This window comes from Callospermophilus lateralis, chromosome 10, assembly GCF_048772815.1.
Source record: "Callospermophilus lateralis isolate mCalLat2 chromosome 10, mCalLat2.hap1, whole genome shotgun sequence".
Classification (NCBI taxonomy): domain Eukaryota; kingdom Metazoa; phylum Chordata; class Mammalia; order Rodentia; family Sciuridae; genus Callospermophilus; species Callospermophilus lateralis.
In genome coordinates, this window is record NC_135314.1 from 4,399,876 (window position 1) to 4,421,267 (window position 21,392).

The following is a 21,392-nucleotide window of genomic DNA, read 5'->3' on the forward strand; positions in this document are numbered from 1 at the left end:
GACAGGGTCTCACTAAGTTGCTAAGGTTGGCTTCAGACTTGCAATCCTCCTGCCTCGGCCTTCTGAGCTGCTGGGATTGCAGTCCTGTACCCTGCACCCAGCTGTATAGTTAAATCTTATTTTTGTTTAGATCAGTCTGGTGATCTTTGCCTTCTTAAAGTCTATTCACATTTAATGTTATTGCTAATGAGATTGGATTCTCCTGTTGGGTTGGCGAGGGTTTTGTGGGTGTTGCTTGTCTTGATGTTCCTCTATTCCTCGTTTTCTGCTTTCCTTTGTGTTAAGTGGATGTTTTTAATATAACATTTCAATTTCTTAATGATTTTTCTCTATAGGCTTTTCCAGTTTTATTTTTCCTATTGGTTCATCCAGGATTTATAATATACATAATAACTTATAAGATTATAGATTTATACTAATATACTGCAGCCAAGACACAGAAGTGTTGCTCCTCTTTAACTCCATTTCTCCTTCCACTCTCTCGCACAGTTATAAAGTTTGCCAACTTAGCCTTATTTAACATTCCTGGTTCTCTGAATTTCTTTCTTGGATTTTAGTTACCAACTTATGTCCTCTCCTTCCTCGAATACCCTTCCCACTGGCCTCCTTTGTCCTGTTATTATCAAATTGTAATTTACAGACTATTCCTAATAACAGAATTTACAAGATTTCATGTAATTGTTTTTTAAATCAGTTAAGACAAGAAAGGTTAAGAAATATGTAATTATATGACATTAAAAAATTAAGCATATAATTCCATGTATCTGCATTTTTTTTGTTTCTTTCTGTGAATTTGAATCATTGTCTGGATCACCTGCAGCGAGATGAAAAAAACTGTTTGGATTTCTGGTGATTCAGGTCTTCTAGCAATTGATTGTGTCTCTTCCTTTCTGGGATCCCTTGTTTTGCTTTCACATTAGAAGGATGATGTGGGCGGAGCTAAGATTCTTGGCTGCAAGATGTTTCTTCTTTTACCTGTTGAATGTCACCTGTTGCTTCGTCTCCGTGGCCTCTGACAGTCGGCAGTGTACCTCCTGGTGGCTCCTGGCGTGTGAGGAGTTGGTTTGTCCTGTACCTCTCAAGGTTTCTCTTTGTTTTTTTGCATCCAATATTTTGTTCATAACATGTCTGAACTTGGAGCTTGGAGTTCACTGGGTTTCTTGGCTATGCGTATGGAGTATTTTCATTCCCCTTGGGTGGTTTTAGCCATTATTTATGAAGATTGTGGACTCCTTCCTTGGCCTTTGTTGTGGGCATTTCCCTTCTGCTGGCTGGGATGCTCAGTGACCCCTCGTTTCCTGTGTCAGTTTGTCTTCCTTCCTCGTTGTTCCTCAGATTGCAGAACCTCCCTCAGCCTGTTTCCAGGCCCTGGTTCTCTCCCTGCCAGTCCCTATTGACTGCTGAGCTCCTCGGGTGAATTTTTCATTTCATTGGTATTCTTTTCAATTCTAGAATTTTTCCTTGGTTTGTTTTTACAGTTTCAACCACTGCATTGATATTCTCTGTTTGATGAGATGTTGCAAAAAAAAAAAAAATACTGCCCCTTAATAGTTTATAGACATTATTTCTTTAGTTCTTCAAATATATTTATAACAGCAGAAGTCTTTACGGAGTGGGCTCCAATTCAGGTCTCTCAAAGTCACGTTTGTTGTTTTTCTTTTCCCTGTGGGCTCACTGTTTCTCGTGTCTTGGAGTACTTCATACATGCTCCCCGAAACACAGACACTTGAGGCATCACCTTGCAGTGGTCTGGATAACCCCCTCCCTCCCTGGAGGCTTAGTGCGTGATATTTGCGTTTTGGCTAGCCCAGTTCCGGGCCACCTTTCCCACTGCAGCCCACCACCTTCTTGCTTGCCCTCACTAGGTGGCCTGGGCAAACTCACCCTGACCACCTCCCATGAGCTTGACACTAATGCTAGCCAAGCTCTCTGGCCATCTCTGTGCTGGGCTTCCCTGGCAAGCTGCTGGCCGCTCTGCCTCAGCTGGTAGCATACCAGCTCTTGGCCTCTGCTTACTGCCGCCTGTTTGCACTACTGCTTTTGACAATGACCTAGGAGGTAACTTGCTCCACAGTCTGACCCAGGGAAAGCCAGGCCTCTTGATAGGAGTGGTCTCTGAAGCTAGTCTTTAAGGCCTGCTCTGATTCCCTCTATCCACGGTTTTCTCTGTTAAACACCCACCTTGACTCTTGTTCTGTTGGTTGAAGCAATTGGTCCCTTCTAAATTGTTCATCAACAAAAACTGCGTAAGTTTTGACAGTGTCCTTTGGCTTGAACTTTCTGATGCTCTGTTCCAAATAAAGTCAGTCCTCTTAAGGAGATCCACGGGACTCTGTTTTCACAGCCTGTCCCTTCCCTGAGAAGAGGTTTCCTCATGCTGCTCCTGAGGTGGGAGCAGGAACAGAGGTTCTTCTCCTGGAGTAACACCGCTGACCCATGAGCAGGTGCTGAGCAGGTGCTGGCCTCAAGTTTCTTACTTTACTTCCTCTGTGTAAGATGTCCACCCTCCAAGTGAGCCGCACTGAGGAGAGTTGGCCCAGTATTCTCAGCTTGCCATGGAGGAAGTAGGACTTCCGTCCTGTAAGTGGTGGCTGGACGGAGCAGGACACCCCAGACATCTTGGCCACACACACACGGAACAGAACTTCTGCAAACAGAGCAGGGCGCAGGGGCGTGACAGTGTTGGTGGCCTCTGCCCTGGGGAGAAGCTGGAGTTCCTGAGTGGGACCCGAGGGAGGCGGGAGCGTCATCTTCCTACTACTGCTGCATGGAGTGCAGCGCTCAGCACACTGGGGTGGGGCACGTTGGCAGGGTCACGTCGTGATGCAAAGCTGTGGATTCCCACTGCGCTTGCTGAGATTTGATGAACTTTCCTGAAACAGTGTCTCCTCCTGCTGTATGCCGGGAGGACAATCTTCAGAGATTAATTTATTTTCAGTCATTTTCCACCAGTTATGGTTGTCTCACTGGTGAGAAAGTCCAGGTGGCCACGTAGCTACCCATTCCAGAAGTGCCCCTGAGCTGGCAGTATTTATTCTTTATTTTTTGTTAATATTTTTATAATAACTTTAGAAAAATTTATCAGACTTATATCCATGTGATCACAGTTAATGAGATTTATTGTATAAGCAGCACCCAATCCTCTCTATTTGTTCTTTCTCAAGAAAATCACTTTCAACTCTTCATGATTGGCTTGAATTTTTTCTCCTTGTTTGGGAATAGCAGGTAATGGACCAAAGTTTTTATATATACGTGATTCCAATTTTATTAACTTCTTATGATAGCAGATGAATATATGTCACACATACACGTGCACTTTTGTCACATCTCTTCAGATGTGATCAAAAAGATATTTATGATACTCATTAGAGCTGTACAGTGTGTTTATATTTCCAATATTCAGTGTTGGGATGTTATCAAGATTCAAAGCTGAGCCACACACAACGGTCTCCCAGGTATTAACGTATTTGGTTCTTTTGTTTTGCTTGGCTTCCTGTGTACTTGTTACTGGTTCCAGGCTCTGTCCCATTTGTGTGACCCACACACCCAGTGCGTCATCACTGTGGTCTCTTTGGAGCCACACTGTCAGAGCGTCTGCCCCGAAGCCCTTTGCACATGCTCCTCGGGCTCCTGGTGCAGCTGCCTCAGGGCCCTGCGCCCTGGGAGACTCTGGCCTCTCTTGTTCCATGCCTCCTGTTTTGGTACCTCACGTCCTCTTCTTTGCTTTCCAATTTCATTTTAATGGCACTCATCCTTCAGCAAGTCCCTCATACAGTGTCTGGGGGGATGGGTATTTGGAGACCCTGCATTATGAAAACGTGTGTATTATAACCAATAGCAGTTAGTTTGTACATGAAGTTCTACATAGGGAATAATTTTACCAATGAGTTTGAATGATTTTTCTCCTGTTTTCTAACTTTTAATGTTGTTTTTGAGAAAAACAGTACCATGCTGATTCTCAATTCTTTGTATAAAGCCTATTTTTTAATTTTTAAGAGTTTATGTATCTTTGCTGTGATAGTCTAATATTTCACACAAGTGTGCTGGATATTAGATAGGACCCTGCAATCCAGAAAAATCATGACTTTGGATCTGAGAAAGTTTCTTGGGCTGTTTCACTGATGATTTTCTTCTCTCCTTATGTAACTCCTTTAATTCAGGATGCCAGGCTCCATGGACTGGTCCTCTCATCTATAGCATAACTCAGCTCTCCAATTTTCTCTATGTAATATTTTCTAATACTGTCAACTCTGCTATCATGTTTTTGATTTATAGGAACTTTACTTTTGCTCTTTAAATATTCCTTTTTAAAAAATAGCATGTCAGTTCACAATAGCTAAACTATGGAACCAACCTACATGTCCTTCAATAGATGAATGGGTAAAGAAAATGTGGTATATATACTCAATGGAATATTACTCAGCTTTAAAGAAGAATGAAATTACGGCATTTTCCAGTAAATGGATGGAGCTGGAGAATATCATGCTAAGTGAAATAAGCCAATCCAAAAAACCAAAGGCCAAATGTTTTCTCCAATATGCAGATGCTAATTCACAATAAGGTGTGTGGGAGGCACTAGAGAAGAATAGTATTATCTTAGATAGGTAGAGGGAAGTGATGGGAGAGGAGAGGAGGTGATGTGAGAATAGGAAAGATAGTAGAACGAAACAGACATTATTGCTTTATGTATATAACCGACTGCAGGACCAATATGATTCTGCAACATGCACACTCAGGAAAATGAGAAATTATATTCCATCCATGTATGATATATCAAAGTGCATGGATGCATTCTTCTGTCATGTATAACTGATTAAAACAAACAAAAATTTTAAAATAGCTTGTTCTTGTTTTTATCGATGCAATATCTTTTCTTTCTGAGAATAATGATTGTCTATGGATTGATAGTAGTAGTCTTTATTTGGGGAAAGTCCATTTACAAGGAACACATTACCTACCAGTGTCCTGTTCTTGAATCATTGCTATGTTTACCTAAATAATAGTTGGAGAATAGATTGGATAATGATTGACAAATGTGAGGTCTTCAATAGGTCTTTAATTTTCATGTACATCCCTTTGGTGGATAGAGAGAGAAGTAACACCAACTGTACCACGTCTCACCCCATGGCACCTTCTACAGTGAGGTAGACCCACCATGGGGTTGTTTGGTGGGGTTCTCCAGTTTGGTCCTCCTCTTGGATTGCACACTCTTTGTGGCTGGGCCAGGCTCGGCTGCATGCTGTGTCCAGATCAGGTTGTGGTTAGAAGCCAATTTTCAAGAACATCTTGAATTAGGAGAAGGAGAGCCCTGCCCTGGGGAGATGCATACTCCTCCCAGGCAGCAAGCAGGAAGCGCTCTGAGTATCTGTGGGGAGAGCGAGCAGTGAGCGCAGTGCCTCCTCTGCAGGGCCGAGCTCTCTGCTCCAAGGTGGGTGGTAGCAGTTCCTTCTAGGAAGTCCAAATTGAGAAAGGAACTTGAGTGAAGCCTTCTGCCTCCAGCTGTGCATCTTCCTCTAGAGGGTGATGATGAAGCACCCCAGCCTAACAGAAGGCAGGGTGCAGCTCTGTTTGCGGGTACTGCTATTATTAACAAATGCAATGTGCGAGCCCTCCTCAGAGGTGCCCCAGGAGAGCAGTTCTGCAGCCACACACGTCATGATGTTCCCTTTGGCATGAGGAGGAGAGAGAGCTTTAAAATCAGTATTTCATTCTGAAGAGTGAGAAGGGTAGGCGTTAACCTGCACTTAGACCTCACCTATTGAAAGAAGATTTCCAGTTTTTGAAGACCATTCCACGACATTAGACTGACCAAGACCCCAGTTTTGGTGGGCAGAGAAGATTTAAGTTCACACTGGACTGCTTAAGAAATGCACATGAGCCGGGTGCAGTGGTGGCCGCCTGTAATCCAGCAGCTCTGGAGGCCGAAAGAGGAGGATGGTGAGTTCCAAGGCAGCCTCAGCAACAGCAAGGCATTAAGCAACTCAGTGAGACCCTAAGTAAAATACAAAAGAATAACAGGGCTGGGGATGTGGCTCAGTGGTTGAGTACCCTGAGTTTAATTCCTGGTACCAAAAAAAAAAAAAAAAAGAAAAAAAAAAGAAAGAAAGAAAGAAAAGAAAAGAAACACACAGGAAAATTTCAGAGTGGAAACAGATGAGCTGAGCTGTATCTAAACGATTCATTTGTTCTGTTGTCAGCTGAATTGGGTGCACTGACAGCAGGCCTTGGGCACCCATAGTTGTCCAAACTGAACTCCAGCGGGGACCACCATGAGCTCAAAAGCCTGAACAACTTATATATATGCAGGATCTGAAAAAGCACAGCAGTTCCCATGTTCATACAAATTAAAATTTAGATTTTTTGTTATTTATTTGTTTTTACTTTATGCTGACAAACAGCATTCAGTAACATTGATTAATTGAGGTTGCTAAACAGCAAAAGTATCCAGACATTGTTAACATTTAAATGCAAAATTCAGAATGGCTTCCCGCCTGCAGTCAGGACCCTGTGACCAGCTGAGGCTCTTTTTTTCAGGCCCTGAGGGGAGAGAGGGACAGGTGAGTCTTGATTTCAAGGAGATGTCTATGCCCTCTTGGTTCTGTAACAGACAATCCACGGGTGCTTTCCTTCCTTCCTTCCTTTTGTACCAGGGGTTCTGAGGATTGAACCCAGGGGTGCTTAACCACTGAGCCACATCCCCAGTCCCTGCTTTTTTTTTTTTTTTTTAATTATTTTGAGACAGGGTCTCACGAAGTTGCTTAGGGCCTCACTAAATTACTTAGGCTAACCTCAAACTTGTGATCCTCTTGCGTCAACCTCCCGAGCTGCTGGGATGATGGGTGTGCACTACTGCACCTGGCTTCTGGGTATTTTTCTTTGTGTCAAAGCTAGTATGTAAAACAATGGCTTGGCTGTTCTGTGAGAAATTCTCTGGCTGTAGGTTTCTGAAGAAATCTAGCAGGAATTGGGGCCACCATCCCCAAAGACTCAATTTCAAATGCCATATTTTTGAAATTCCCCCCAAATCAAAATTCCTAAAGCTAAAATCCCTAATTCTAAACTTCCTGAAAATAAAATTCTGGAAAAAACAATTTAAAAATCCCTAAAAGACATATATTTACATTTTTAAACAGTATTTTCCTTGAGAAACATAAAAACATAGTACTTCATTGACCATGTCACACAATAAAATAAGAAAGAATATTTTGCAAGCATAAACCCTCAGATATACTGATGACAGTCACGTGGGAATAAGAGTTATCAGCAAATGAATTGTATTAATAAAGAAGTAGGTCAAAACCCAAAATGCCTATAACAATGCTTGACAATTATGTGCTCACAGCTGTATACCTGTGAGCACCTGAAGGACCACAGTGGCCGACCTAAGTCTGTTGACAAGACTGATCATAATCCACATGGCCCACCACTGCATGTGTAGTTGCCATCTTTCACAGATGCAGAAGTACAAAAGGACATGTCTTCAGGGGTAGAGGGGCTTCCACATCTGCCCACATGTGCATACAGTCAACTGTGATGATGCACTTCCAGAGTCAAATGAAAAAAAAAAAAAAAAAGCATAAAGCAAAGTAGAACTCTCAAAAAAAAAAAAAAAAAAAAAAAAAAAAAAACCCTGTACAACAACTTAAAATGTCCTGTATTGGAAATGCATAGCACAGCAAATTGCAAAAATAGTGCCCACAATTTAAAATAGGGAAGAACACTTAAAAAAGAAAAAAGTCTAAAAGGAAAATCCAATAGGTGTGAGTGTCTATCGCAGGCTGGATCTTGGAAAACTACAACAGGAAGTCCAACTTTCACATCATTAAAAATATCTGGGAACCTTGTATTGCAGTGAACAGCTTTTTTTTTTCTTTTCTTTTTTCTTTTCCTTTTAGGGCACGGCTGTCCTCAGAGAATGCATTCACGTTCACCCTCTACGTGGTTATGAGATGCTGCTCTTTCAGCAGTTCTTCAGTGGTTGGAAGCTCAGGGCCCTAGCATTTCCTATTACACGTTCCCATCTTCTGTGCTGTGGCTGTGTTGATTTCGGTCCTTGGGAATCCTCTGAACACACGCATGTGAATTTGGTGGGGCAACACTGGTGAGGGAGCAGCGGCATCATCGCCTACATGTTATCTTAATTGTGCTCCTAAGTGTTTTTTATTTGTTTGTTTTTTGATGTGAAGCTTTTTAAAACTCTTTTTAGTTATATATGACAGTAGAATGTACTTTGACATATCACACATGCATAGAGTATAACTTCCCATTCTCACAAGTGTTTTTGAAGCCATGATTTCAATTCACCAACCACTTTGCTGTCCTGCTAGTGGATATTTCAGTTATTCATGTCCAGTTTGTAAATATCACTGAAATGACTCTTTAGCCCCTTACATCTTTACAGAGGGCACAGCTAATCTTTTTATGGTAGTAAATTGCATTAGAAAAGAACTGTGAAGACAATACCAGGTGGCAAATATTTAGCATTTAACCAGTTCTCTCCCTTGAGCCGCTCTCAGAAATGTGAAGTGAGTCTAGTTTGCACACGCTGAATGTGAGGCTGCCGGTAGAGCCCTGTGAGAGGCAGCTGCTCCCTATCTCTTTTGCTGATGTATCCCCTGCTCTGGCCCTAGCCACTAGTAGGGACTCAACAGTCCTTGTTATGTGAATGAGTAGATGTCACCGTGTAGATCATACCCTGAGTTTTCCACTTGCTCTGGAAAGACTCTGTTGAAGGTGGAAGAGGTCACATTTGTCTTACAGCAAAGGTTGCTCATAGCTTAGGCAGTCAGTATGATTTACTATGAGTTGCTTCCTTCATTCCTGTCCCTGGAGTATTAGCCATTAATACTCCTAGGAAATAGTAACAAGGAAGTTAAAACACCTTCCACATACTGAGAGCTCCCCTTTAACACTTTTCCTGAAATGTTGCAAAATCACATAGAAATCCGTGGGAAGAGGTCATTGCTAAATAATGCACAGCGGGCTCTGCTCCCGGTTGCTCTGATGAGCTTTCCTCAGCTGAGAGGACTCCGCTCTCGCCTCGCTAGTGCACACAGTGCTTCTGTGAGGGGTGGACAGAGACTCTGGGCCAGATGCGGGGGCTTTGGATCTGGCCTTATTCTCCCTTTCCACCTTCCTCACCAAGCACAGCTCTCAAAGAACACTCGATGCCTTTCCTTCTAAAGCCACCCAAGCCCCTCACTCCCTGAGCCATGCTCCTCTCCAAGGCCTTGCTCCAAGTCAGCCCAGGAAGCAGCCCTTTTCCTCCTATCATGTGCTCTGCCCTTGACCCTCTGGGGTTTGGGCTCTGACTACTCTTGTGCCCTGGGGTGCACCCTTCTGCAGGGGAGTGGGAAATGAACATGATGTGACGGTCCTTTCATGTCAGCTTGGCTGGGGTATGGGATGCCCGGGTATCGGGCAAGCACTCTTCTCAGGTGTGGCTGGGATTGGCATCACAGTTGGCGGACTGACTGAAGCACATGCCCTCCTCACTGTGGTGGGCCACATCTGATCTGTCATGGGGAACCCAACCTCTCTCTGACTGCCTGAGCTGGGGCATCCTCTTCTGTCTTCAGACCCTCCCATTCCCAGGCCACCGAGTCACGCGGCCGTCTTGCCTGGGTCTCCATGGCAGAACTTGAGACTCTCAGTGTCCATGACCATGGAGGCCAAGACCTCATAATAAATCTCTGTCCCTTTCTTTCTCTACCTGTGACTATTTGGTTGATTCCCAAGTACATCCTGCAACAGGATCCATTGATCCGACTGGTTTGGTTCCTCTGGAGAATCCTGACTCATAGAGATGTGGCAGTTTGTGTAAGAATTTCTAGGAGAGAAGATCTAAATGGGCTCTCATCTGACACCTCTTCAGTGCTGAGGGGGCTGCAAAATGAAACATGAGCCCCCTGGGCTGCTCAGAAACTCCCAGGAAGACTGACAAGTCACAGGAGTGACAGGAGGGAAAGGGCGGGGCTGTGGATCCAGAGCTGCAGGAGGCAGTGAGCTCCTCCCTCTGCCTGGTGCACACAGGTCCCCCAGGCAGGACCTGAGCCACCAGCAGAGAGCCCAGAGGACACAGGCCTGGGCCCAGCCTGCGCACGCAGAACCCGCTCCTCTGGTACACAAACCTCAAACCTTGTCACACTCCCTATTTACTTTATCTCATTTCTTCATTGATTTTAATTTAATTTGAGATATTTTAATAGAGAAAATAGAAAGGGCCAAACAACCCGGCAACTGTAATAGCCGACAAAACTCGGATAGACAGCCGCCCCAGCTGTTTCCATTCAGCAGTTAGGTCTTACAGTGAGGTGGAGGCAACCTTGGGCTTTCAAGGTCAATCCCTTCCTTTCCCTTTCAGCTATTTTCTCCGTTCTTTCTTCACTCTCTCCCCACTTCAGCCTAATCAGGTAACAGATGTTTACAGTAGGATGTTGGGCATTTTCCACCCCAGAGAGACTCCAGACCCCCGACCCCCCCACACACATACAGAGAAATAGATTTTCGTTTGTTTTCAAAAGTATACAGCATTCAAACACAGTGTATACTGTGCTGCGTCTTGCGTTTCTCAATTAAATATGGTACAAATGTTCTCACATCACTGATGTTTCTCGTGACTATAGTGTTCCCAGATTGTATGTTCAAAAATGTAACATCTCTTAGGGACAAACACTCAAGCCTCCTTCCCCATTTCTCCCCCTCCCCTTTCCTCCACCCTCCCCTCTCTCCTCCCTGCCCCTGCCTCTCCTGCCCTCTCTTTCCCACTCCTCCTCCCTCCCCCTCCCTCCCCCTTATTCCCTCCCTCTTTCCTTCATCTCAGCAAGGTGTACCTCAGTACACAGCATTGTACATGTAGCTTTAAATGCTGCTTATTTCTTACCCCGATGGGATAGATGACTAAGACTGAAATTGCTAAGCGGAAGAGTGTTTTCCCCTTTTTTCATGGATGATGTTGCCAGAGTCCATTTAGAATAAATATGTTGGGAACGTTGAGCCGCCACCATCAGTGTCTGCACCCCAGCAGCAGTTCCACTTCTCTTGATTCTTTTCTATTTGGTGGTTGGGAAGCAAGATCTATTGTTATTTAACTTTCCGTTTTCTGGCTTTCAGTGCAGTGAAGGCTGCTCTCGGGCCTGTGGGTCGTTTTGTTTTCTTTTCCTCTGGAACGACGTGCTGAGGTCTGTGGCCATGACGGTCTTGGCTGTTAGCTGTAGGTGTGCTCCTCCATTCTCTGAGACTGTCTGGCTTTCCCTCAGAGCTCTCTTCCCTGGTGCCTGATGAACTACCCAGGAAGCTACAGAGCAAAGCAAAGTGATCCCTGGGTTGTTTCCCCATTCTGTTACCACACTGCCACCTGTCCCCATGTGTGTAGGGTGTCAAGTGACAACTGCAATTCCTTTGGACTTGGGAGGCCCCTCCTGTGAGGTGGTCCCAAGCAGAGCTGCCCAGCCTCCAAGGTCTGCAGGGATTCTGCAAATGCCACTCTCCAAGAGAGGTGCAGCCTACAGCCCTCTGGCAGCGAAAGGCACCCAGGCAAGAATGTGGAGCCCATGGAGTTGGCCCCCAGGTGGATCTGGGCTGCTCTCTCATCCCCGTCCTCCCAGCCCCTCCCAGAGTTCTGACGGAAAGCCAGACAGTCTCAGAGAATGGATGAGCCCACCTACCAACTAACAGCCAAAGACCTACACCCCCTCCTCTCTACAAGCATACCCCAAGAGCTGCAGGGCTGCACATGTGATCCACATTCTCCACACGGGCCACGTGTCCCCTTGAAGTGTTCTGAGCTTTTGAGATATAAACTCCACCTGGACATTTCCTTATAATTGAAATCTCTCAACTCAATATCTAGCTCCATTTAAAAATACCCCCTGATATTGCCAATCAGCAAGCCACCTTCCCAGTGCCAAGGAGAGAAATATGTATTTTGATGAGGTATTTGTGCAAGTTGATGTGACACCTAAGAAATTGTCTTTACTCTCACCCCATCTGGATGTCCTTTCTCACTGTATCAATCCCACCACGTCACCCCAGAGTAAACTGAAGGGTGTCACCAAGGGCCACCTTGTCTGGCCTCCGATGACTTTTCTCTTGAAAACCTGGTTTCTCTCTTAGCATTCAGCAGATGTTCGCAGAGCACCTACTACATGCTGAGCTTTATTCTGGGTAAGAGGAATGCAGCAGGGAACAGGGAGATAGGACACCGGCTCCTGTACAGGTGGACAAGCCAGGAAAGAGGTTCAGAGATTTGCAACAACAGAGACTAGAGCTCTGAGGACACGGAGCACTGCTGAAGACACTCCTGGCTGCAGAGCAGGTTGGTGCCGGGGTGATGGCCAAGGGTGACAGCCGTGGGGTGAGCCGCAGTGCATTTGCGGGAAGAGAGAACATGTGGGTGTGTTGGTGGAGAACCTGGGGAGCCTGTCTGGTGTGTGCTCAGGAGCGTCATGGAGGACTGGAGATAGGGTCAGGTCCTACCCTTTGCGAGTTAGGAAGGCAGTAGGGCTCTTACTCAGGGCTTGCTGTGACTCTGTGTGTGTGTGTGTGTGTGTGTGTGTGTGTGTGTGTGTGTGTGTAGGCGCACATGCACACACGCACACTGCAAGGCCACGCTGTGGCCGTGCAGACTGGACCTTGTGCAGGAGAAGACTTGATAAAGAGCGTGGCCCCTGAGAGAGCAGGGCAGCCTTGTTGGGGGCAGTCCACACAGGTGTCCACCATGGACCCTTGAGCTGGTGGTGTCTTTCCATGCCCTGTCCACTTCCCTCCCTTCAGAAGGGGCTGTCCCCCGGGGCCTGTGGTGCTGTGCTCAGGTGGGGGCCACACTGTGCCCCGGCTGGCAGGGTGCTGTAGTGTGTGTGTCTGAACTTGCTGAGCCGAGCCCAGGCCTCCTCATCAGGAGACAGGAGGACAAAGCCAGCACCGGCTGCCCACCCAGGAAGAACCAGAGTAGGGAAGGCCTGGAGAAGACACGGAGCCGGACATACTGCCAAGGGCTGTGCATGGCTGTGGACGGCTGGGCCGAGGATGCCCTGGCTCCTGCTGTCCTGGGAAGCCTAGGCCCTGGACATTTAAGCTCCAGGGACCTCTAACACCAGGAGAGACCAGTGCACATCCCAGTCCCCTCGTTCCTGTCATGGCAGTGAGTTTCCTAAAGGTCTCTCTGCAGCCTTCTCGCCACCAAGGCCATTCTCCACAGGTCCCTCAAAGGGGATGGTTCCAAGATACAAGTCCTGTCTGTCACCTCCCTGCTTACCCTAGGTCAGTGCTGGGCACATGCCTTCATCACCGAGTGCAGACTCCTGCCAGGCCTTCCACCACTCTCCTGCTTCCTGCCGGCTGCCTCCTGCCCAGCCCTCTCCTGGGAGGCCTTGCTTCCCTGAGCAGAAGCCACGGGGTCCTGAGGATGGTCCCAGCTCCCCAGGAAACCTTCCCTGAGCACGGCCTGCATGCCACACACGCCCACACATGGACGCCACACACACGCAGACACTAATACACACACACCACACATACACAAAACACATAGAATCACACCATCAACACCCAAGTAGAAACACACGCTCATAGAAGCCAGGCATCAACACACAGACACAAGAACACACATAAACCACACAAAGCAGAATCACACACAATCACAAACCACATGTGCAATTATACTACACACAAACACACATAGGAATAACACAATCAACACACTGTCAGAGATACACACAGACACCAAATACAAACACATGACACAGACAGGAAAACTCACAAAGCCACATACTGACGCATGCACAGAAACACACAGGCTCACACACACACACCTGTTACCTGAATTGGATGCGTCAGTTTTTGATGATACAACGTATCTCATCCAACTCTCATAATTGCCACTGGATCTTCCACTGACAGTGAGACTGGCAGGGCCCAGGTCGTGTCACCTCGGCATTTTCACACCAGTGAAGGTGGCATGTGTAAGGCAGGCTGACCTCACCTGCACAGCCGCTTGAGCTTCCTTGGGTGGGTGTGCCTGGGGAACGTCCTCCCAGATCCTGATCCCTGGGTGGCTGGAGGCTCCCCAGGAGTGACTCTTCACTGTGGAGAGCGCCCTGTCCTGGTGGAGGACCCACCCTCCAGAACACAGTTCTTCCTGGTCCTCCAACAAGCGTGGAAAAGGAGTCCATGATGTACCTCAGATGATGTGGCCCCCCAAACACGCATCACTTCTTTCCTGGTGCAGTGGGCCCAGAGCCACCCCATGGGCTTTGTCTCTCCTCCGTGAGAGACCTGACCCTGCGCTGAAGGAGACCGGCATGGAACATGGGGCAATTCCATGTGGAACTGCTTCAGGCCAGAGGTGGGTCTGTGGGGTCTAGGAATAGAGAAGGGGACATCACCTTCAATCTCGTGTGTTCCATCATGTTGGCTTGTCCTGCAGTCTGGGGGGGTGTGGGGAGACTGCCCCTTGCTCCCTTCAGTTCCATGTGTTCACATCTTCACTGGACCTGGACACTCAACCCAGCTACTCTATCTCCTTCCAAGGAAGGCGTAGGAGGTAGTTGACTCTCACCTCTGAATTTCCACAATGCTCTACATGTGCCTATCTGAGGGCAGCCTCCACTCCTGCCTGAGGCAGAGCTCTCCCCTCCAGTCCACAGGTCTTTACTGGGTGATGACATCTGCCATCCTGGGCTTGTGGACAAGCCGTTGGGAATGAGTGCTTGGGCTTGTGGACATCAAGGATTGGTAGGATATGCATGTCTTCCCATGGAGTATGCTATTTAAGTGCATGGAAGTGAGTCTGGTGTGCAGGTTAGGCCAATTCTAGATCTTTAATCTGATACATTAGAGAGCAAACCACAACAGGCTGCTTCCTGGGGTGGGGCAATGCCCTGGTGCTGGGTCCCTCCAGGCCCCATGCTTAGAGGGACTTGAACTTCAGATGGATAGAATGCTTCACACTTTCAATCTGGCATTTTAAATTACATTATCCTGAATTCATGTGCCTTGCCTCCTGCACCTCCTGCTTGGGGGAGGCCATCTTTGGGTGGGGTCTCTCCTGGCCATGCCCCACCTTGTGACTTCCCAAGTCCTAGCCATGCTCTGCCCACCTCTCCAGTAGCTGCTGCTCTGTAACAAATTGGCAGGGCATTTTGGAGCAGGAGGTCTGTGCTCTGCTATCCGCTCATTGCCCACTGCAGGGGGCTCTGGGAATGCACAAGGGAGGACTAGGGTTGGGCATGTGTTACCCGGCATCTCAGGATGAGGCCTGGCAGCTGTCCCACCCACAGTTGCCCCACCCCAGGGTAGCAATGTGACAGCACCTTCCACAAGTGGCTCAAGTCTCTGGCCCACTTCAGATCCAGATGCACAGTGCTTCCCAGGGTGAAGGATACATTCCCTCGGGCACCTCCTGTCACCTTGGAGCAATGTCCTGTGGGTATGGGATAGTGCCTCCCTACCCACTCCACCTGGGCTGACCCAGGGCCCAGGTCAAGTGGGGGTTGGAGAAGCACTTGGCAGTCAGAGGATGCACCTGCTACCCAGAGTTGACTGGCAGAGCCCTGGCATCTGCAGGGGCTGCAGAGTCCCTGGACTCTCCCCAGGCCCAAGGGAGGGTAGCATCAAATAGCAAATCAAAGACCTCACGACAGGTCAAAAGAACCTGGAGAAGAAGGACAGTTTTCTGCTTTAGGGCAGAAAAAGCTTTTTTGAAAAAGCTGACCTCCATTTTCATTTTAGACTTGACCCCCCAAATTATGAAAGCATCCCCACTCCCTAAACTCAATAAGGAGCCTAGCATCACTGACCACAGTGATCGTGTGCTAGGTTCAACCTGCAGAGCTTCACAGCCGCAGGAGTAGGACTCTGATCCTTTCCATCCTGCACATGAAGAAGATGAGGCTCATGGGACATACCTGAGCCCCAGATCAAACAGAAGTGGAGACTGCCTCTGGGTGTGTCCATCCCAGAGCCTGAGCACCTAACTAGGGCTGGGTTGAGCCTTGCAGATGCTCATGTGCAGGAAAGAATTTGTGAATTGAATGCTTGGGAGACCAGCTAGATGCAGACTAGAAATCAGGCCCCTCGCCTGCCTTCTGGGCTGCATTTAGGAATGGAGAGGGAGTGAACACCCGGTGCATGCAAAGCCAGAGGACACGCTAGTTCCCTGTGGTACAGCAGGGTCTAGGCCCAGCCTGAGTGGGCGGCAGCACGTGATCACCTGCAGATGCAGAGCAATGGCAGCCAGCTTAGCCTCACCCGCTCAGCTGACCCTTCCCAGTACACAGGCCTGGCCATCTTGTGCCCAACCCTGGTAAAGCACCATTTTGTTCCTGCCTTACCATTTGCTTTCCTGTGCTATTCTATGAGCTGTTTTAGGTGTGTGTAATTTGGGGGGCGGGGGGGCACATGCAGCCTAGGCAGGGGAGAGCCAGAGCCTAGGAAGCCCACTCATCTCCTGCAAAACCTCCCCTGTCCTGCCTCCCCCAAAAGGTTTTGCAGTCTCTATTGCTGGGGCTCTGAGCATTCTTTCTTGGATGTTAAATTGGGGTGCATTCCATTCTCATAGGTCATTACTTTGCAAAGTAATGGAATATGGATATATGCCCTTTTAAGAGCATCTATTAGAATATTATTGTGATTTCAAGAACCTCATGCAGAACATTCAGAACATGTCATACGTTATTTCTTTAATGTGGAAGGGGTTACATGTTTGGGATTACACAAATTATCAGCAATTTCAATCAGCTTTTTATGCACAATTCAGAGAGCAAGATTAGAATTGCTGTGTTTGTATTCTAGGATGTATTGAAGATAATTAAAAATTAGCCGATGAAATCATAGAATCTTTTACAGTAGCAGCAAGGATTTGGAGGCAGCATTTCCCTCTAGGCAAATGAACTGGACTTTTCTGGGAGTAAATACGGAATCTGAATCCAGCTGCACATTTTATAAAAACTGCTAACATTTCACGGTCACCTCTGTTTAGCTGGCAACCTTCCGGAATAGTCACCCCTGACCATATCTTATTAGCAACCCGCAAGAAAATAACTAAAAATAATCGGCCGTTGAAATGATTATTTAAGCCTCTAAGAAATTCATGCTGATGACTGTGCGTGACTGTGTGGTGGCTGCGCTCTCGCCGGTCCTGCCTCCAGTTCGGCTGCGCTTCTCTGCTGCTGCTTTAAGACTGCAGAGCGCCCCAGCGGCCAGAGCAGGGGAGGGGGCGGCTCGCCTCCGCGCGGCTCCGGGGCTCGCAGGCAGGGAAGGTCGGCGGCGGCAGCGGCGGGACTCAGGCCGGCGGCGGCGGGGAAAGATGAGCCTGCCCGCGCGCCTGCTGCCTGGCCGCGGAGGCTGAGGGCTGGCGCGCGGAGGCCGCTCGCTGCGCATTCCGGGCGCCGGTGCCCGGGATGAGCTCACGCCCGCGGCCGCGGCTGCCTGCACCTGGCGACCTGCCGGCGGCCCCCTGAGCGGACGGCGCACCTGGGCTGCGGCCGCGGCAGTGGGCGCGGCGGCCGCCCGGGAGCAGGTGCGCGGGAGCGCAGCGCGCGGAGCGCAGCCCTCGCCCCGGAGCCCGGCCGCGCCGCGTGCCCGGGCGGCTGGGCGGCAGCAGCGGCGGCGGCGCCGGCGGCGCGTCCTCGGCGGGCGGCGGGCGGGCGGCGGCCCCCGGGCAGGTGGCGAGCGGCGAGCGGAGCGGGCCGGCGGAGCGCGGGGGGCGAGGCCGGCGCGTGGCTCGCTGGCTCGCGGGAGGCCGGGGAGCAGCAGGGGCATGTGGATACTGGCCCTCTCCTTGTTCCAGAGCTTCGCGAATGGTGAGCCTTTCGGTTTGTGATGAATTTCATTTCTTATAATTGACCATGGTGGTGGTGGGGGGTGGCGGTTGGATGCATGGGTGAAATCTTGTCCCTTTCTACCCCACCCGTGTTTAAATTTTCACGCTTTTATTTATTTTTAAAATATTTTTGTCGCTTTGGAGAGGAGAGATGGCAGGGAAGAGAGGCCGGGTAGAAATTGCTCTGTAATCACTGGAAGGAGCTCACCTAGCCAAGTGACAGCTCAGAGCCTAACTCCAGTACTAGAGAGCTCCTCATTCAGAATAAACCAGGTTGGGTGAAAGCAGGAGACAGGGGAAGATCGCCACTTTGAATTTTACAGCTGGAAAAGGGACACGACATTCCAAGTGAGGGCAGGTGGAGGGGTCAATTAAGAACGCTTGCTTTCAGATTCAAAGCGTTTTGAGCCTTTAGAAGAGGTGCTTTAAATCTGCTACGATTTATCTCCAGCAGTTATGAAGGCTTTAAGAAAGATCTCATTCCGTGCCCCCTATCCCCTTGGTACTACATCTTCCTCACTGTAGTATATATAACAATATGCACTGGTAAGCATTACATCATCAGAAATGTTGACGAATTAAAAAAAAAAACACCTGTATAGTTGTAAAAATGAAATCAGTGAATATTGTAAATAGCATTTCTTTCCTCCTGACCAGCCAAAATTACATTTTGAAGTGCTTTCTTCCTGGGATTTAGAAAGCTATTGCTCTTGACTGAGTCAGACCCAATTAGGAAGTGTGAAGGCACCTTAGGTTGCCTGTCACCGCGTAAATATGAACTTGCATGTATGAATGGCTTCCTCTCATGTGGGAACGAGAGGGGATTGTCATCATTTGACATTGCCTGGGAGTAGCTACAGCTTGAATTCCCATTTCAAATTTTGGAACACACATCTGCATAAAATGTATAACCTGCTGACAGTTAAAATTAAACCATTAAGCAGAATCCCTTACCCAGGGGGTCGGGGGAGAGAGGAGAGGAGAGGAGAGGAGAGGAAGGGAAGAGAAGGAATCTGCTTCTTGTGAGAAAATACGAAAATCAAAGGAAGGCTCTAGGATTTTCTTGGAAGATGCACAGAGAAGCTTGAGCCCTGGCTGAAAAGGAGAGTTTTTTTTTTTTTTTTTTTTTTTTTTTTTTTTTTTTTTTTTGTGCCTGCCTAGATGGTGCTTAAAGCACCAACACACCAATAAGCTGAAGGAAATGCATATATGTTGTCCAGTATTTTTTTAATGTAACTAAAATAGAGCTGAATGAAGAAGGAACTCCCCAATTAACATTGAAATGTCATTTCCCTCTTTAATATAACGCAAAGCAAAATGTTCAAAACTTTCATTTTGAGAATTCCTTGCAGGAAAAAAATTGCAACAAGTTCTGACATGACACCCCTCTTTCCCAGAGGGCACTCTACCTGTGTTGTCTCCTTATGGGAATTTACCTTGGGGGATAGATCTGCTTTAGGGAGCATGCAGTGATGGGTTAGAGGAGTTCGCCTTCCTGCCTCTGTGCTAATGTGAACTCGCCGAGAATGCACAGGCGCTCACAGATGGGTGCCAAAGCCACCAAGCCTTGATGGCCTGTCAGGGTGACCATCTCTGGGTTCCTTGGAAAGGTCTGGGTTGTAGGATGAAATGAGAATTCCAGCCCATGGAGAAGTATATATTTCAGGATGGTGAGAGAGGTTGTACTTCTGAGTGTTCCCAAGCAGTATCTATTTTTCAGTTCAAGTTACACATGATGAAAATGGTGTGGAAGAATGTGTGATGGTCTCTGACACAGAGATGCTATGCATGTTTATGGTATTTTCAAATCAGCATTTCATAATTAAGAACATTACAAGAAGAATAATATGAAGTGATACAATTGTATGAAACTGAAATATTCTTCTACAATATAGAAAACATATGCAAAGATTACTTATGCATACCGAGTCCTGTATTATCTTCAACTTTTAACATCGATAATTAATCATTGTTACTGTAATGAACATAGATGGGTCACACAACATAAGATAGATATGGACAGCTCATGCAAATGAATAGTTTACATTGCTGTTGTATGTTCTGATCCTGTTATGAAGGTTATGAAACTATTTCATATAAAAATGGCTCTCTTTTATATGATCAAGCATTGAAAAAAAAAAAAAGCCTTATTGTAGAGCCTTGGCTCTTTCATTTGGTGGGGCAGCTTTAGAGCTTTTCAAGGAATGATGTTCAATAAATACTGTGCAAAGGATCATGAAATATATAGTCCTTTCAAAATAAGAAAAGAGCCCGGTTTGGAATGCTGCCTGTTCATAAGACTATTTCAAACACGTGAACATAAATGGTTCCTATCTACAGAAGGAGACTAAAAAAAAAAAAAAAAAAAAAAGGAGAAGTTTTTTTGGGGGGGAGGGGACAACAACTGTCATATTTTGACCTACCTTAATATTGAGAAATACCTGAATGTGTGTGATAAATACCTATGAATACTAACACCTAGACTGTTTATTGCTAGGCCTCAAACATCAAAATGCCTGAAAAAAATCTTTTCATTTATAAAAAGATTATGCAGTTTGATATTTTGGGGGCCTAATAAAATAATCCCTCAATACATCTACATGTTAATAGTAGACATAAACATCCTTTTTACTGATGTCATAGGATAGACACTTATTTCTTAATAAAATCAAGGTTGCTGGGCAAGCTGCCGAGTATTTCGGGCAGAACCCAGAAGTGGAGACCAGTCCCTTCATGGGTTAAAGTCTGATGGATGACCTCACCTGATAGATAAGGTGCAGCAATTTTGTTTTAAAGCAGCCAACTTGTTCTGCAATGCTTTGAAAATACTCACACCGGAGATTCTGATGTAGTGCAAGGGACAGGGGCACACATACGTGCAGACACACATCCACACGTCACGCCATGCCTTCTCAGCACGGGCATCTTGCTGCATCACATTTATTGGAATTTACAGTTCTTGTTAAAAGCATAGGTGGGCTGTAGATAAGCAGAGGGATGAATAGTCAGATTGGCAGTGTAGAAGGTATCTTTGCTGTATGCTGACCTCTGCTTTAAACACTTACATGTATCCCTGACATTGTCTTTTCCTGAGCCATGGGACTGTGAGGTCTGCTGCATCCTGCCCTCGGGGGCCCCAGGCATAGTGTCAGTGAGATAGGGTGAGGTGATGGCAGTAAAGGGGTGCTCACCAAGGACACAGGGAATGTGCAGCACCTGTGGACATGGTCAGTTCACTTGGCAGGGAGCTGCATGCTTGCTGGTGTGTGTGTGTGTGTGTGTGTGTTTAAATGGTAGAAGCAGACCTTTGTAAGTACAGATGCACCTTGTGGGCTTTGAAGGTGATTCTTTAATTTCCATAAATGCATGTTAGTGAAACATGTTATGTCTCCCTCATCTGAGATGAAAATTCTCCCTCAGAATTTCATGGTTCATCTGAAATGCCCAGGCCTTTTCACTGAAGCTGCATGGCCCTACAAGATGCCCTCTATAGGAAACCAAAATGCCAGACAGACCTTTAATAAATGGCAGCCCACCTGACTCTACTTCTTGACTCTCCAGTGCTACTCTGGTG

At 47.1% G+C, this 21,392-nt stretch overlaps 1 protein-coding gene across 1 annotated transcript in view; it reads left to right on the plus strand.

Moving 5' to 3' along the window:
- Dscam (DS cell adhesion molecule) overlaps window positions 1-21,392 on the plus strand; it is a 678,135-nt gene that overhangs the window by 11,365 nt on the left and 645,378 nt on the right. The window contains exons 2-3 of the mRNA XM_077110439.1: window positions 17,145-17,282; window positions 17,346-17,798. Coding sequence (XP_076966554.1) covers window positions 17,145-17,282; window positions 17,346-17,798 — 591 coding nt within the window. The remainder of the gene's footprint in view (window positions 1-17,144; window positions 17,283-17,345; window positions 17,799-21,392) is intronic.